Here is a 19,072-nt window from a genome sequence, read left to right on the forward strand (position 1 = left end):
ACTGAGAAAAAATTTTCACCAGTTGTTCCTCAAAGGACTAATATCTAGAATATACAAATAACTAAAAAAATCAGACCCCCAATACAAAACTGAGCATCTGAAATAAACAGACAATTCTCAAGTGAAGAAGTAGAAACAGCAAATAAATATATGCAAAAAATATTCAACAACACTGGTCTTTGGAGATGCAAATTAAAATGGTGGTGACATTCCGTTTCACTCCAGAAAGAAAGCCTGTTATCAAGAAATCAAGGAATAACCAGTGCTGGTGGGCCTGAGGGGATAAAGGAACCCTTCTCCTCTGTTGGTGGGAGTGTAGTCTGATACAACCACTATGGAAATCAGTGTGGAGATTCCTCCACAATATAGGATTAGAAGTTCCATTCAACTCAGCTATTCCTCTTCTTGGTATCTTCCTAATAGAATTAAAATCATCATACCACAGTGCTATATGCACCTATGTTTATAGTGGCATGTTTTGTAATAGTTAAATTTTGGAAATAGCCCCAACGCCCATCAAATGATGAATGGATAAAGAACATGTAGGGTTTTTTTCATACAATAGGGTACTATTCTGCCGTAAAGGATAAACTTGAGCCATTTCTGCATAAATGGATGTACCTTGAGACCATAATCAGTGAAATAAATGGGACACACATGTTTAAATACCACATTGTTTCTCTGGTGTGAGAAACTGTAAGTATAAATAAAGACCAAAATGTATAATAGATATTGGAAGATGGGAAGAAATGTTCACATGAGGAGAACAAAGGGGTGGGGAGGAAGGAAAGGACAAGGAAAAAAGAGAATAGCAAAAACAAAAAGAAAAGAAAGGTTTTGTAAATAAGGAGGGAAAGAGGGGTTGAACAGCAGGGAGGGGGATAGGAAAAAAAGCAAGATACATCATGTACAGGTACAAATTTCCATGATGAATGTCATCATTATGTATATCTAAATTGTACCAATAAAAAGAAAAAAAGTGACTGGAATACATACACACACACACACATACATACACACACACAGAGAGAGTCTTTACCTAAGTAATTTGTTAAGGTGAGGTAATACTGGAACGGGTTGGGCCCTTAATCCCATTTTTGGGTAAATAGGTGTCCTTACAAGAAGAAAAGAAACACAGGTACTCGGTACAGGGCAAAGAGCCCTGGGAAGATGGAGGGAAGAGTGGGGAGTAAGGCATCCACGGGTCTGGAAACACCAAAGATTGCTGGCAACGTTGGAAGCTGGAGGAAGTAAAGCAGGGTTCTTCTCTGGAGCCTGCACAGAGCACATGGCCTGCTAATCACTTGGTCTTAAACTTCCGGTCCCCAGAACTGTTTGACAATAAATGTCTACGTTAAGACCAACCAGCATGTGCTGATTTATTTTTATGGTGGACACTAGAAGCTGATAGGCAGAACTAGCCTTCAGAACCAGATTCTAATTTCTTCAGTCATCACCCTACCAGCTCATGTTTTTCAATACAGATTCTCATTCAAATCCGAGAAGAGCACATACAGATGTACAGGACGTGACCGCTCTCCTTTCTCAACTTTTTTTTTAAAACAAGGAAATTTGAGTTGAAATTCTATGAAGCAGTCTGAATAAGGAGGAACATGCTTTAACTCCATTAGCTCATAGTGGGAAACGGGTCTTCACACGCTAACCATATATGTAGGGCATAGACAAGGCTGTGCAAGCTGTGGCCTTTGCAGGGACCAACTGCACCCCCGGGCTACTCTCTTAGGTCACTGCACAACTACCAGTGTTTGCACATTCAGAGTCCTCAGTCCCTGTCCCTGGAGATTTTCCAGGCTCTGGAAGGGCTGCTTTTAAAAAAAGCTTGGAGGACTACAGATGCTGAAGTTGGAGAAGGGAAGACTGAAGAGGAAGGTAAGTTTTTAACAACTTCCTCGAGGCCCGTTACTTGGCAAAGGATGAGACATTACCTAGTAGAGTTCAGACCTGAGATGTACACCAGCTAGAAAGACGAGACACAGATTAAGTTTTTGATGTGGAGCATGTCTTTCTCTTTGGAAGCAGACTGGGTAGACCAGGAAGCAGGGAAGCTACTTAGGAGGAGACAGAATAAGGAAGAATTGGTCATGTAGGCCGGGCAAGGGAATTAATTCCATACATGTGTTGACCTAGGAATTCTACTAGATGTGCCACAATCCACACAAGGAAGAGAAAGCCCAGTACAGATATTTTCTCATTGTGAAACTGACTGTGGTATAGTTAGGCAAATTGCAGAGATGCTCATACTGAAGGATTTCTATGTAGATTTTCCAGTTTTGTTATGATGTTAGAGTTCTTCTTTGGACCAACTAGTCAAATCTAAATAAGAAGCACTCAGAGGCTCAACATATACGTGATAATTTAAAATAAAAATTTCAGAAATTTGGGGGTAGCAGTTCTATTAATATTTCAATATTTTTAAGGCTATCTAATGCTTTCAAATGTAGGGTCAGGATGTAGTTCAGTGGTGCAAGTGCCTGCCTGGCAAGGGCAAGGTCCTAAGTTTGATTCCCAGTACAAAAAAAAAAAAAAAAAAAAAAAAAAGAAACTGTCAAATGCAATAAACCTAATGATTTCTATGGAACTTTGAAGAGAGTTTCCAAAATGTAAATCATGGCCTCAAAATTGTTCAGAATTTCGTGAAGAACAAGCCTAATTATAAAATTAAACTTAAATCTCTATGAAGAGAAATAAACTTCATACAAGTGTGTATATATGTATTTTTTTGGTACCAGGAATCAAACTCAGTACCTTGCACTTGCCAAGCAGGCACTTGTGCTGCTGAGCTAGCCCCCTAGCCCCTTGTATTTGTTTACTGATATTTGGGATTGAACCCAGGGGCTTTCCCAGAGAGCTACAACCTCCTCCCACTCATCTTTTCTTTTTAATTTTGAGACAGAATCTTACTAAGTCCCTAAGTTTCCCAGGCTAGGCTCAAATTTGCGATCCTCATGCCTCAGCCTCCCAGACTATGGAAATGACGGGTCTGTACCACCATGCTAGCTGAAAGTCACTTTTAAGACAGAAAACCTGAAATGTTTTTGATTCTTTCCTTTTTCTTTTTTTAAACTGGTAAGCAATTAGCCCCCCAAAGTTTACTAACGTGTTAAAGGATAATCAGGCATTACGGAACAAATATAAATTTCTTAAAGGGTTCGAGTCACGTTGCCTGAGAATGGTTAAGTTCTCATGAAAAATTGTCTTAAAAAGCAGCATAAAATAACTGTTTCTACTTTTTTTATGTCACTTACATTTCAAAATTAAAGATCTGATTCAACACCCCTGAAACTTTGCAAATGTAACGCGTTCTCACTATCTATATATCTTAATGTGTCTAAATTTGAATTAAAAGCTATAACTCTCTTTGAGTCACCTGTAGTGGTCTATAGTGGTATAAATCCTAGATTTATATTTGATTATTCTAAGACTATTTAACATCCACAAACATGCAGACATGGTATATAATTATTAGATTTACTTTTGCAGATTGATGACACAAGTCCATGGTACAGTTGAAGTCTGTATGATTTATCTGGAGTCTGAAGTGTTCCAGGCACCATTGGTATGATTAGAAATAAGGAACCCAAAATAAGGAACCAGAATTACCTCACAGCCCTAATGTGCTGGCAAAACCCGTATTTTAGCTGTAAATGTTTTAATACCATTTATTGACTTATGTTCCTAAATGTAATACAATGCATCATTAATTTTGTAGTTTCATTTCTGAAAGCTATAAATTAAACATTCCTATTGTCTTAATTTTCTGTAACTTTAACAACATTTGTGAAAGAACATAGCAGAGATTCAGTTGCTATTGGCTATGGAATGAAGGCATTCTAGGAATGTTTTAGAGAAGCTCTTCTTTCTCTCTCACCCAAAAGTAGTCTGGAAAGACTGCATATTTTAGATGTCTAAAATTCATCGTTTAAATGTAGAGAAATAAGCTCAAAACCTAACACCAGTTTGGATTTTCCAAAGAGGACTTTGTCTATCCCAGGCAGGCCTCTCCATTTAAAACATGAATTTCACAAAACATCTGTCACATATTGGAGCTTATGTATTATACAAGGAAACAGCACACTTGAAAATCCTTGCATGAACCTTTTAGCTTATTTGGCTCCTCCTGAGGCATGTGGTCATCAGAAGCACAGTGGACCATTTGAGGCAAAGTGACCCTGCAGTGTTACCAGGAGCCATCTTTCCCTCACAGATTATACAGGACCCCGGGACAGTCACCCAGTGGGGAAGGAGGGGTGGACCCCACACAGTGCTATCAACCACTGAGGCATGTTGCTCTCTACCAACCTAGACAACATTATTGTATGTAAGGCCACAAAATATGTGTGTATTGTTACATATGTATGCGACAGTGCATAAGGACAATGGTTATCACATTTATCCCAGTCCAGACCAGGCTCCATAAAAGGGGGCTATGGACTCATGTTCTGTAATTATTAGCCTTTGTAAAAAGCTGCCATTATCCAATTTTGTAAAGATGCAGAAGCTTAAGATCAGAGAAGTTAAGTGATTTGTCTAAGGCCACATTGTATGTATGGCTTCTGGTTCCACAGCGTTCCTCTTTCTGTCGCTTTACAGTTCATACCTTAGATTTGTTAGTTGTTGTTTTAGTCATAGCTTAATTAAACTCTGTGAAGAGTGTTCTTCATAAATAAATATACAGAGCCATTCCCTCTCCTAGAGCAATAATAATCTTGCGGGGTGGGTTATAAGTTTTATCAACTGTCACAGTGTATGTGGGGCATAAACTAATGCTCTCGGTGTTACTGGTTCCTCCTTGCCCTACTTTATTCCTGACAGCGCCCCCAGAAGACTGTAAGCCTGGTTCTTCCCACTGTGGGCATTTTCTAAAAGCTTTTCCAGTTCCTTGACTACTTGGAAAGTTCATTTAACATTAAAGCAGGACAGACATTGTAAAAATAATTGGACAGTAGAACTAAGCCTAAATTTGTGCTTTAAGGGGACAGACAGAAGGACAGGGTCATTATATTTGAAAGGATATCTTTGCTCATTCTTTCTTTTTCTGTCATTTATATCTGATCTCATTCTAAAAATGATTTTGTACTGGGACTTGAAAAGAACTTCATTTGAATCTGAATTTAAGATATTGATTTACATAAAAGACAAGTAGGGAAAAGAGGAAAATATAGTAATATGTGAAATTGTTCTCAAATACATCAAAAGTTAGTATTTTTCCTAATGGCACATATTATAAATATCTAATATAATGTTAATTATAAATTATTATATCTGTTACTAAAGACACCAGTTTAAGTAGGTATTATGGTCTGTGAATATGGACAAAATGTCTATAATCAGAAAGAAGGGCTTATTAAAATACTATTAAAGCTGACTCATTTTTCCAGTGAAAATATTACTGTAATTGGAAATCCTGTCATAAGCTTCTTCTGGCAGAACTGGATCTAGGATAACATAGCCACTTTGGAGGAAGGGTGTCAAGTTTTTATTGCTAGAATGCTCCAGTTTTGTAGTAGAGTCCTGAGAATGTAGCAAATGCACGAGGTACTGTAGTGACAGCTTTCTGAGATGAGAAGAAAATGAAACTGAAGCTAATATTTCTTCTTAAATAGCAGAAAAATATTTGGCAGAAATCCAGTCCATAAACTCCTGAAGCACGCAGTGAGAAAACTTCCAACAGATAGAGGCATCCTGACCCGATTAAGAACCACAACATGAACTATACGTCCCACATACTGATAAATACTTAATAGGGATATATTCCTAACACCAACTGCTTACTTTGTTAGCACATGAACATTTGTAAGTTCAGAGTTAAAAAAAAAAAAGAACCACAATAAAGAAGCACTAGAAACTATTAGCTTTGTGTGATATTGGAGGGCTGTATCTGTCTTTGTGGCAGTTATGTCAACCCTTCCTTATAGGGGAGATTCTAATTGTCTTTTGAGCATCAGATTTTCTTCTTGTGCCCAAGGTAACAAAATGATATGCAGATTTAAACTCCATCCAAATTTTACTCTGGACAACAGTGTGAGTGCACTGTTATAGCAACTATGTGCCCCTGAATGCTTGAGCACAGCAGAGGAGGTTCACTGTCTACCATGTTCACGGACAGAGGCAAATGCTCGCACGGAAGCAGTTCCACAGAGAGACAACTTCTACAAGAAAACAGTAGAAATACTAATGGTGCATATGTTGTAGGTTTCTGCAAGGATTATTGAGGAAATACCCATGAATCACACACTTCAGAAATGTTAACTAAGACGTTAAGGGGGTGGCTGTTCCTCGATTCTTCTGTTCTTTAGTAACTTTATCCTTTCTCTGACTTCTGTCTCTCTCATCTCTACTTGTTTCTGTCTCTACCTATGTATAGCTCCTTCAAAGTAACAAGAATCTAAACACAAAGGATGCATGCAGAGTTTCCTTTATGAATCAGAACTAAATATATACACATGTAGAATGATTCTTATAACTCCATCTATTTGATGCTTCTATAAACAATATGAATTATGAACAAAGAATATGTGAATAGTTATTCTCCATAAGTGTTATTACAAAAACATTAAGTTTGGGTAGTAAAAACTCGGTTTTACTTTCCACAGAGGGTGCCCATCTTGCCCTAATGTTCACATGAACTGGAGCTCTTCAGATGATTTGGGATGGATATCAACTCATTCCCTTATACATTCTTAAACTTCCCAAGTCTCATTTGAAGTCCTTTTTACTAAGTACACATAATATCAAACATATAATTAGGTCTGTACTAGTGAAAGGCCTTTAAAGAGTTTCTGAGAACTCCACAATTTCCTGAATAGTTTATGCCTGAAGCAGGCTTCATAACTATTTAGTAATAATAAAAAATAGTGATTTCAAACAAAGGGTCTGTTTAGGGTAAAGCTGTCATACACTAAGCTTTTTGTTTGACTTTTCTTATATATACAATAAACAGATCATGTTGCAAAATTTTCATGCAGCATTCCACTGAATTACCAATTTATTTACACGGATGACAGGAATTAACTTCAAATGCTGACTCATTCCAAGCATGCAAGAAGTTTAGAACTTCAAAGTCCACATCAGGAAACAAAATTCGATTCACATCATTTCTAGAAAGTCACACTGTTAATGAGCAGACACACATCCACTGTTTGCAGAGAGCACCAACAACCTGTTAATGTCTTCATACATAAAGCAGATTATCTGGGTTCATCTGGATTTTCCAAAGTTTACAGGGTAATATTTAAAAAGAAATGGATCTGCAGAGGTATTTTAAATTAGTACCACCATGCACTAAGTAACTACAATTTATTAATTTGACAGACTCATAAATAATTAACAACCACAAAATTAAAAAAAGTTTTTAAAGAAATAGCAAAACCTATATTAAAACACTCCAAATCTCCCACCAGATTTTAGTGGTTGTTTAAAAAATTTATTTTAATAAAAAAACACTAAAATTTTCACAGTACATATCTAGGTAGAATTACTGTTAAGAAAAAGAACAAACCCAAAAGCTACTAATATACTCAAAAACTAATAGAACAACTTTGCATTTAATTATGGGAAGCTCACAGAAGTGTTTCAGTGCTCTTGTAGTGAGGGAGCTGTATGTGTGAGTAATAGATGAAATTGTTAATTTTACTGTTCCCCAAGGGAGTAGCAGGAGAAAGGGTAGGAGTATGCCATTTAGCTCTCCAAGTGGATTGTGGTTTATATGCCATGATCAATCCTAAATGTGTTGCTCATTAACTCTACTTCAAGCCACTCCCTTTTTAGGATTTAAAAGACATTTGACTCCTGGGATGACTCACCATTCATATTCTTAAAGATGTTCAGGATGGGGAGGATTTGACGATAGTAGGGCACTAAAGCCTCGCCTACCATCTCAGCTGACACAACCAGATGCTGCAGGACTTTGAGGGTCACACAGATGACTTGTCGATTTCGGAGGTTCAAGGCATCTAGACGGTAGGAAAAGAACAAGCAGAAAAGGCCAAGCATGAATTCTACAATGTCTCATCAATGCATTTAAGTAACTCATGCTCTAGGACGGATGGCCAATGGGTCTTTATTGCCACAGCTTTGAAAGAGGTGCGGCAGCCCCAACGCTGTAATCAGGATCTTGCTTGACTACTATTTATACTCTTAGCTTGTACTGGTTTCACCAAACCTAAGAATGCAGCTCATTCTCCCATAAGAGAAGAGGTTGATGGTCTGAGAGGGAATGGAAGGACAGGTGGATGAAAGATAAAAGAGCATCTAATGCCACCAAATTTAATGGTCACTGCAATGGTTGACAACAGATACTTTCCTATCCAATGAATCTTTCATCTAATAATCCATGCTATTCTTAAAACCGTTGGCATAGAACAAATTGTTATTTGGGAAGAAGGGCTGGGTGTGGCATACATGTACAGAAACTACAGACTGGTTACCGACACAATATTCTTGGAGATGTGAACATAAAATAACTATATATAGACTATCAAGAAAGTACGGAAGAAAAGCCAAACTTTTAGGTGTTCAATTAGAAAGATTCAATAACAGTAAGTTATGACAGAAAAGAGATAGAAACAGTCTTAAAGAACAGTTCTGAGTGCAAAGCAACAAGCTGCACTGCAAAGAAAGGACAAAGGACTGTAAATTATCTGGTGGACCCCAAGCTACAGGACAGAACCGTGCCATCTGCTCAAGGGGTAACGTGGAGGGTCAGGAATCAGGACAGTGACCACTGGCTGCGTGAGCTATGGCGACTCACTGACACCTTCTTGGCCATGGTTTCCTCAGTTGTGGCAACCGTCATTTACTTTCCAGGACTAGATTAAATTTATTTAAATTAGCGAGCTATCCAAAGCATGGATTATAGAAGGTCAGAGGAGGGGGTGGGTAAAAGGTGACATCCCAGACCTCCAAAAAGTCTAAGTCTCTCATTTTAAAGACATTCTACCTTCTAATGAAAAAATTGCCTATGATCCTATGATCTTAAAGCCCATGCCAGAAGGAACTAGACTATCAAAAGGGTATTGCGTGGGTCAATAGCCCCATGAGGAAGTCCTGGCATTGTTTGTGAACTCTACCTCATGTTTTCAATAGCCCTGAACATGCCAGCACCTCAAATTGGGTTCTGCAGATATATTTTCCTCTGCAAACTTTCTTTTTACTATGTTATTTATATTTAGTAATGATATAACTTGGTCAGTTACAAGTCACTCAGTGTCAAAACGTATTTCTCATTCCTGACTTTTGTGAAGTTATCTGGATCTGCATTGCAATATCCTTAAATCTGTATTCTCCTTTGTATGCTCCCCTCTACTCTTATTTCTTGACTTTCATCATCTGGTACGTGCCTCTGGTACTGGGTCCTCACCCTCACCCTCTCTTCTGGCTTGGGTCTTAGTCCTCACCTCTACCCCTCTGGTCGCAAGTTGTCATCTGCACTTGCACTCCTCTCATCCTGAGCTCTCACTGCCACCTCTTTCTTGTCTGAATCTCTGTCCTCACCTTTTTGCCCCTGGCCCTGAGACCTGAGACACACTTTCACTTCTCTAGTCCTGGATCCTCATCCCCACCTGCACTCCTCTAGCTCTGGGTCCTTATGCCCCTCAGCTCTTCTAGCCCTGGGTCCTCATCCTCACCTGCAGTCTTCTCATCCTGAATCTTCATCCTCACCTGTACTCCTCTGGCCCTCAGGCCACATCCCCCCCTGCACTTTTCCTCTGGTCCTTGGGACTCCACTGGGATACTTGCCTGCCCTCTAATAGACCTCTTTTCTTTCTGATTTTCTCCACCCTTCCACCCTGTCTTTTCTTACTGCTGCTGACCATCTTTCCACTTGCTCTGCATCTGCCCACCCCATTTCCTAAGAGTGAAGGACAAACTAGCCAGACACAAAGGAGGTATTCAGGGTAAGTCTGAATTAAACTAAAGCCTTAGTTAAAAGTCCAAGAATATAAAGTACCATTTAGTGGTTTCACAGCTACTTCCTGTGGAATCACCAGGAAGGTTTAAAAAATAAATTGTAGGTCTCTTCACTTCCCCCAATGACAAAGTAGGGATCAGGGCAAGAAAGCCCTGGAGAGCAGCCCCACAACTTCTGGTTCAGTCCTGTTTGATTTGAAAGTAAACACATATGTAATGAATAGAGATGGCTCAGCCTCAGCTCAGAGAACACACCTAAATATAGCTATGGAACTCCATAACATCATGGCTCATTATTACAGCATTTAGACACATTGCAGGACATTGGCGTATCTTCTGACAAACAACTAAAAATAGAATGCCATAATTTAGTCTATAAGCCCCGGAAATGAGACGTTTAAGTACAAAGCTTCAGAGCAGCACGGGCAGGCAGAAAGGAAGAAGGACATACAGTATGGTGCCCAGTGGTGAATGGCAGATGTTTTTTTCTGGTCTTACTCAACCTAAAGTTTGTTTTGTTTGTCCAGGAAGACCTAGCTCGGATAACCACAAGAGCACAGGGGTCCTGCATACGTGCTGTTCTGAGAATAGCAGCCATAGATATTCTTGCAAGGAATCTATTAATGAGGCCAAAAGTGTTTAGGATGGTGCAGATGTCTGCCATGATTCATAGCACCAGTAGCTGACATATATTGAGCACCTCGATACGGCAGGAATTAAACCGAGCATTTTGCATAGATTCATTTGCTAATCCTCCTTCATCAAACATTTACTGAGAATGTATGGTATACCTGTCACTGCCCAGGAATTGGAAAGACAGAAATTAGTAAGACAAACAAGGCACCACCTGCTTGGGGTCTGTAATATGGTATGGAGGAAGATATTAAAAAGTTTAGTATCTTAAATAATTTATACTGTGATGATCCTTCCTAGGAAGAGCAGGATATTTAATCAGCCGATCACCTAGCCCAGTCTGGAGATAGGTAAGCTGCCAGATGCAGGGACAAATCCCAGTGACGAATAGATGGGTTTAGGTGAAGAGTGTCCAGGAAAGGAAGCAGCATATTAGGAGAAAGGAGTTCTCTCATTAGAGGTTCTGCTTTAGCTTGTATGGATGAGATTCCTCTAAGGGACTTGGGCTCACAATCCCATGGAATAAAGAGACATTCTAACTGGTTTTATCATATGAATATGTCTTTCTTGGGACTGTTTAGCAGGGATGAGTAGTATGTGGGAGTGTGCAGGCATTTATAAAAGGAGGGTGAGGCCGTAGTAATTTTCCGAAGCTTGAGGACCCTGAGTTGCCACAACATTTCATCAACTAGACAGAATCAGATGCTTGGGATCCTAGGTTTTCTGCTCTTCCTGTTTATGCCTCCCTGTCCCCTCACTCCAGTGCCATATCAAGCTAAATGCCTCACAAACTGCAAGCAGAAGGTCTCAATATGGGAACAGAATAACAAGGGTGTGCTGACTATATTTTTAATATCTTAAAGTGAATGCATGATTGAGTACATATATGAGCGCTTATACTTCTCATACTAATTTGCAGATTTTGTTGTTTACACGGAAGCCTTTATGTTGATACCATGATGTCAAAAGTAGGACCTATGGGAGTACTTAGAAGAGATAAGTACCTGAATGGTGCGATTGCAGAAAAGATTTTGGTGGTCCAAGTGGCTCTTGGGTGTTGGATTAGAATGTTTTTCTTTCAGGGTGTGTATGCCAAGCTCGCATAAAACAACCTAGAGTGTGCTGTCAACTCTCATTATTAGTGTTTTTAAATATGGAATATAGTAAGGAATAAACAACATACATAAATATAAAAATGTATATATGTATATATAAACAACATTAACATTGAATCTTGGTTGATTAGGGTTATGCTCACATGTACAGCTACTTGGTCATTTTGGAGCTTTATGTTAATGACCTCTCTCATCATGGATAGTGATAGTGGCTATGAAGAAATAGTTTAATTGTAACCTTAATCGAATTAACATGATTGTGATGAATGTTACTGGACTGACAATGACCACAAGTAAAATGCTTCAACTGTTACACTTAATGATATTTAAAAAAGAATGCTAAATCTTTCTAAATGAGTAGATAATTAGGCTTCAGAATCTATGCAGTGGCTGTGAAATAAAGCTAGGGTGCACACTATTAAAAACTCCTTATCCAAGAGGGATTTTTTACACCACCCATTTCTACTTCTATTATATATTTTTCTTCTTCATTCTTGGGGAATTAAGATATAACCTGAATTTGGCAGTCTTTTTTGTTCTTACTGTCCCAATAGAATTAAAGAAAGATGTTTTTTTTTTGGAATTAAAATTCCTTTCCTTTGAAAAAGTATGTTAACAGGTACAAAGAGAATATGATTTTGTAGATTTGAAGAGATGAAATGTGTTTATTCTTGTGTTGATGGTCCTGAAAGCTATTGTCAAGATGTAAGTGAAGACTTTGAACTCAAGATTTAAGGTTTTGAAAGGGTCTAATGTGAAGAATCTACTGACATTATAGAACCTTTCTACTGAGAAAATTGAATTCTATTGTACTGTTTGCTACTTTCAACTATTATCAAGAAAACAAAGCTTCCAGATACAGACAAATTTCTGAAGAATAAGGAAAAGTAATTTTAAGTCAAAGTGGTAAAATTTATTCACCATAGATGGTTATAAAGTACATGTATGACTTTCTCAGGCATAAAATCTATTATTGCTATGATTTTTGCAAAGTGAGAACATTTTCTACTATTAGATAGGATTTGCTACTGTGGAATCAGAAAACAGAAACACTTCTACTCATTCTTTACTTTTAAACTAGAAACAATACACAAAATGAAAAGCAAACAATAAATTCTAAGAAGTATTTTGACATGTTATTTGTTAATATCCTTAATATACAAATAGCTATCATCATCCAATAAAAGAATGAATCAGTCCCATTAAAAATGGGCTAAGGATCCAAGCAGATAATACACAAATTAATAAATGCAAATCAACAATTAATATTCCTGAATGTTCAAATTAATTGGTAATCAGACAAAATAAAGTATCATGTTATAATTTTGAATATCATATTAACAAAAAGTTGTTAAAAATTTAACCCTCAAGGTAGAAACAAGTTTAGAAGAAGAGAGATCCTAATAAACATCACATTGTAAATCACTGCAGCTTTTCCAGAGGACAGTTAGAAAAGCAATATACTTAAAAAGCATAAAATTCATAAAGCAACCGAACAATTTCACTTACAGGCCTTTAGTCTATGGAACTATGCATATAAGCACAAAAAGTAATATGAAAAAATGTCAAAATTAGTATTACTTATAATTAGCAACAATCTGAATGTTCCAATAACAAAGTATTTTTAGATAAAATATAGGATATATATACAATTATAGAATTCAGTTATCTAATAGAAAAATATTTTTAAACTTTATTAAAATTATAAGTGTTTTGTACATATTTCTCTTGTGTACTGAGCATTGTTCTCCATGATTATAACTTTATATTTTAATATTTTAGAATTCAAGACCTTTATCATTTTCTCAATATTTTCTTGAACTTGTTATTTCTTAAGACAAACTTTGAAACTGTTTGATCGAGTTAAAATATGCGTGGCTCTTTGATTAACATTTAAGTACAATTAGAGAATAATTTAGGGAGACAACAGACATCTTTGCTAGAAAAATGACATCACTGCAATTATTCTTTGTTGCCTTTAAATTATTCAGAAGAGCTTTATATCTGTTTTGTTATATTTACTAAGGAATTTTATATTTTATTGTTTGTGTAAGATCACTTTACCCCAGTATCCTTTCTAAAGATTACTGACAATATTCACATAAAAGCATGTGATTTTTATATATTTTTGTTTGTTTATATTTATTTATATATTTGTTTTATTACTGGTATTGGACCTAACTGATAACGTTTGAGTCTGTGTCACTAAAATGCGTCCCTTGGCTAAGGCAGAAGATAAAGGATTCAATGCTAATGATAACAGTTATTGTATGTATACCACATGTCCTGCTACCATCTTTACATGTACAACTCATCTAACCACAGAAGTAACCCAGTAAGTTTGGTGCCATATGGTTCTAAATTTTTAGGACATTGAGCCTTACTACTGACCACTGATAATTATTAATATAAGAATGAGAAAAGGACCCGTCATGTTCAATTCAGCTTGAAAATGCACCTTATTATTTTTAGTTCTTCTATCATCTCCTGTGTCATGGAGACTGTAATCTGCATTCCTACCACCTCTGCTGCTTCTGTTTATAGGGGCTAGCTGTGATTTTGATTCTTCCTCACAGGTCTGGAAGGATGCCTGGCTCTGGCAAGTGGACAATGCATGCTCAATATTTCTGTGGCGATCTTCTAACCCCCACCTTGGAGTGCTACCATTGTGCCTTCACTGATGCATTATTTCTGCACAGAAATTCCCATGGAGTTATGACTACACTTACCTGGAAAATTAAATGCATCATGGCAATGAACAGTGAATGAGAAATGGGGAGGGAGGAAGGCAGAAATCTCCTAACTGTCAGATGGTGAACTATACAGCACTATACGCCTGTGCTTGCTCATACCTGGCATTTCTACAGCACCTCCCTGAGATATGAATTAATTTCCTTATTTTATAGATAAAAATTAATCATTTCAGTTCAGCATGATGGATGAACTAGCACAAAGTTGTAGCTTAACATTAGAACACAGGTGCAGGTCAGTGGCCTTCAAATATGCCCTATGAACTCTCAAAGAACAACAGAGACAAGGAGTCTTTAGTACCAGTTCACTGAAGGGTCACAAGGTTTAGGCGACTTCCTCAGAAAATGAGTATTTTAAACTACAACACAGGGCTGGGGATTTAGCTCAGCGGCAAAGTGCCTGCCTGGCAAGTGCACGGTCATGAATTCGGTTCCTGGTACCGGAGAAAAACCAAAAAAAAAAAAAAAGAAATAAACTACAAGATTACAGATTCCACTTTCTTAGTAGCTATAGATTTTCTCTTGGGTATTTGAATTGATCAGTATAGGTTAAATTTGCCTGAGCAATAAATTAATGCTAAATCTCAGATTAACCATTTTTCATGGGTGGTCAACACAGGATTAGGAAGAGAGAGATTGTAAAGAACTGTGCATTGGTTTTGAAGTGTTCCTGTCTGGAAGGAACACATGTCTCTCCTGTTCACAATCCACCACTAGAGTTAGACCCAGGGCTGTGCTTTACTGGACAATTGAGAGATGTTGGAGAGCAGACAGAGACATGGTATTCAGTAGATGTCTCTGTCATAGAGTTCTTGGAATTGTGGGGAGCCAAATCTCCTCCTCTGCCTTCCCTGTGACGCTATGGGTTACATGACCCTGGTTAATCAAGTCATTATGGTCCATCCCCCATGACCACAGTTCTCTGAAACAGGTGGGTGTGTGCCAGCTTGACACAACAATGCAAATCTTTGTCTTTTTATTTTTCCTGAAAACACAGTCAGTGGTGCTTGCTTTTCCTAAGAGGTGGGAATAGGTAAACATGTAGTCCTGGGATTTACTTGGAGCATCTTGATGCCAAGGATGGAGCTGGCTTTAGTATGACCTTCAATATAACAGAGCAGAGAGTGACGATATTGAGCTATCAGATTGAGCCATGCCTACAGTATTTCTCAGGTATGTGAGTTATTAAGCAAACTTTTCTAAGACAATTTGAGTCAATTTTCTTTTTTGCATCTTGTAACCAAAATAATATTAACTAATGTATCTCTTTTGCATATTTTCAGAAAAAAACATGTTCTTAAATTAAAATCATTATTGTTTGTACAGTTATTATCACTTTTAAAATAACTTACCTGGGAAATTTCAAGATGCATAAGTGAAATGATTAGACTATAAAATAAAGGATAATACATTTTACTTGTACTTGTTCCTTTCTAATTAAAAAGAATTCTCAAAACTTTTTGTATTATGATATGGATTCTCATATTTTATCTTTACTTGGTGGTTTTCCATTGAGATTCTTTCTTTAAGAATATTTGGTCTTTAAAATGTTGTTGAGATTTCTTCAGCTGTATGTTTGCCCTTCATAGCTGGATAACCTCACTCATTAGCGCTCTCCTAACGATGCCGCCATGCTGTGTCCCTGCTATTTGCAGGTCAGTGTCAGCTCTGTTCTTTATTAGCAGCCAGGGTCACTGTCTTGTAGGCCTGATCAGAAATGTATCTTGCTGCACATAAACAAAAGACTATCATAGGAGAGCTTGGATAAATGAACAGAAATTTACCCTCACCACTGCTTGCAATAAATAGAGAGCATTATATCATTATATTTTATTTGTTGTTGCAAATTAGGCACCCTTACATGATGGTTTTTATACAAGATATGATACTGTGGCAGGCCCAAATGGCCACTTCATGCCTTTGATTATGGCACTCACACGAGTTTCAGGATGGATGGCAGTCCTGTACTTTATTAAATTAATTTGGCAAATATTTTTGATGCATCTACTGTGCACTGGTCAGCCCGTTAGATGCTATGGGTGCACATTCCTTTATAAAGTTATATTCCAAGTAACAGGAGACAGACAGCTACAGAGCTCTGCAGGGGAGGGAATGCAGGGTGAGGTCAGGACTGAGTGAGGACAGGAAGTAGAAAGGAGAATCTGAAGAGATTCTAAGGACAATAAAACTAGAGTTGGGCTTTGAAGGTCACTTAGTGCTTAGACATTTGGGAATATGACAATGGACACTCTGAAAGAAAGGAAATTCGGCAACGGTTGTTATATTGCATATTGTTGTCTTCAAATTAGTTGTTCAGATTACCAGATATAACCATGAAAAACTGGTCAAAAAATTAAAAAGAAGAAAAAAAATTAAGCATTAACTGTTCCTTTCAAGAGACCAGTACTGAAAGAAAGGAAAAGTAGAAGCAGAAAAGGGCAAGTTCTATGGCACATTTCACTGAGGCTGGAAGCTGAAAATGTAATTTGCAGTCAGATTGTTAGTGGGAATCCTTGGATGTCACGCCAAAGACTTTAAGGTGGCTGGAGATTGGAGGCCTATGCCATGAGAGAGGAAGCATATTTGGGGAGGCTGGTGAATTTAAAGCTTTTGGCTTGGGCTTAAGTGTGTGGCCCAAGGCAGAAGAAAGTATTGAGTAAACTCGCTTGGGTGACAGAGAGGGGAGCTCTGGGTTGGCAGAGCAGATAGGAAATTGGAGGCGGATTTCTGGGAGGGAGGGTGTAAACTGAAAACATTCAGTAAACTCTCCTTTAGCTAATTGCTAAGAATTACATGTGGAGGAGCCCCAGAGAGTCCAGATGATGGGCAACAGCTGGAAGATGAGAAAACTTGAGATGAGAGGAGATTTGCTACTGTCTGCCACAGGGAGACACAGCTTGGAGTCCATGTCTAATGGATCAGCTGCTTGTGGGACAGGAGCTGACACTCTTCAGAGGAACATAATAGAGTCAGGAGGCTCTAAAGCACATTATTTGCAATGCCCACAGAGGAACTACACTTTAGGGCCCTGCTGAGGTTGGACACAGCCTGGCCATTAAGTAGTGAAGAAAAGTGAAAGGTGTCACTTCTATGACAGAGATTTTCACTGCCCGGGAAGGACCTCCAAGCTCCTGTTCCTTCTGGGACTGTGACCAGCAGCATCTACCAGGCTGGGTCCCTAAGTGAACAGCGCTCCCTGCTCACCCACAATAGATAGCTGCATGTGGGAGAAATACACCTGTATTGTTTTAGGTCACTTATTGCTTTAAGCTCCTAAGAGCTGATGGACTGGTTGTCATTACAAGGTAATGTAGCTTACTCTGATTGCTATTACTCCCTTTATCAGAGTAAGACAATTCTGTTCTTTTTTGTTTTAAAAATGTGAGTGACTTTTCCTGTAAGTAACTTAAGGTCAAACAGTGGGACTGGATAGAGTTAGTCCCCAAAAGAGGGCTGAAATCTTGCTGCACATGCTTACAAAATGCAGAGCAATGCTAAACTGGACGTAGAGTATCTGGCCATTGAACAAAGCACCTGACACGCACCACGGTGCCTATGGAGCTGGCGGCTGTGCTAACCCACAGGAGCTGCCTGTGCCCCACCGAGAGGATTGGCACTGAGAAGGAGCATATTTTCCTAAACCAGAACAGGAGCTGCACAAAAGCAAGTGCTGTCCCAGAAGAAACTAAAGAAACAAAAACTATGGCATGGGAATAAATGCAGTATAAAATAAATGGGAGTAAAAGTAAATAAATACAAAAAGTGCAAGTGCATCTTGAATTTTGAAATCTTGAGAGAGTATCATATGGCTTTTACCCTTTTTTTTTTTTTTTTTTGGTTTTTCTCCGGTACCGGGAACCGAACTCACGACCTTGCGCTTGCGGCTTTTACCCTTTAATGCTGTAAATTGCCTGGATTGATTTTAAAGTGTTAACCTAATCTACTTCTGAAATAAAACTGGCTACATCCTGAGCTACCATAATTTTTACATATTGATGGATTCAACTTGTTAGTAACATTGTCTAGAGGTTTTTCAAAGATTTTCATGAGTGAGCTGGTCTTACTAGTTTCCTTACTATAACAGCTATGTATTTTGGTATCTAGGTTAGGGTAACATTTTAAATTGACTGGAGTTTGTGTTCTCTGGTTTTATTATCTGAGAATATCTGTACATTTTTAAAAGTATTTGACACAGCTAACCAGAGAAGCTGTATGAGCCTTGAGGTAAACTTATGTGGAGGATTGCATTTTTTAATTTAATTTTTTCATTTTCTATATGATTGCTTTTAACTAATTTTCTATTTTTTCAGGTGTCAGTTTTGATGTTGTATTTTCCAAATATGTGATCATTTCACTGAAATTTCAAGCTTTGGGGATAAAATTGATCATCATATCCTACCACTATGTTTTCCATGTCTGTTAGATTTGTGTGAATTTCCTTTTTCATTTCTGATGTTGTCTTATTTTTAAAATTTGTCAAGTATTTACCAGTTTTATTAGTTATTGCAAAGAATTAGTCAATATTTGTTTTTTGAGTCTCTCAACTGCATAGCTATTTCCTATTTTTAACATTTTTACTTAAAGTTAATATTTAGTCTTCATTTGGCTTTTTTGGTGTTCTTTTTATAACTAATTAAAATAAAT

The 19,072-nt window shown here is 37.8% G+C and overlaps 1 protein-coding gene across 3 annotated transcripts in view; it reads right to left on the reverse strand.

Annotated features, from left to right (window-relative positions):
* Pacrg (PARK2 co-regulated) overlaps positions 1-19,072 on the reverse strand; it is a 511,308-nt gene that overhangs the window by 205,336 nt on the left and 286,900 nt on the right. For all 3 annotated transcript variants that reach the window (XM_005390691.2, XM_005390692.2, XM_005390693.2), the window contains exon 4: positions 7,824-7,973. In XM_005390691.2, the coding sequence (XP_005390748.1) occupies positions 7,824-7,973 (150 nt within the window). The remainder of the gene's footprint in view (positions 1-7,823; positions 7,974-19,072) is intronic.

This window comes from Chinchilla lanigera, unplaced genomic scaffold (assembly GCF_000276665.1).
Source record: "Chinchilla lanigera isolate Chin_1 unplaced genomic scaffold, ChiLan1.0 scaffold00038, whole genome shotgun sequence".
Lineage (NCBI taxonomy): Eukaryota > Metazoa > Chordata > Mammalia > Rodentia > Chinchillidae > Chinchilla > Chinchilla lanigera.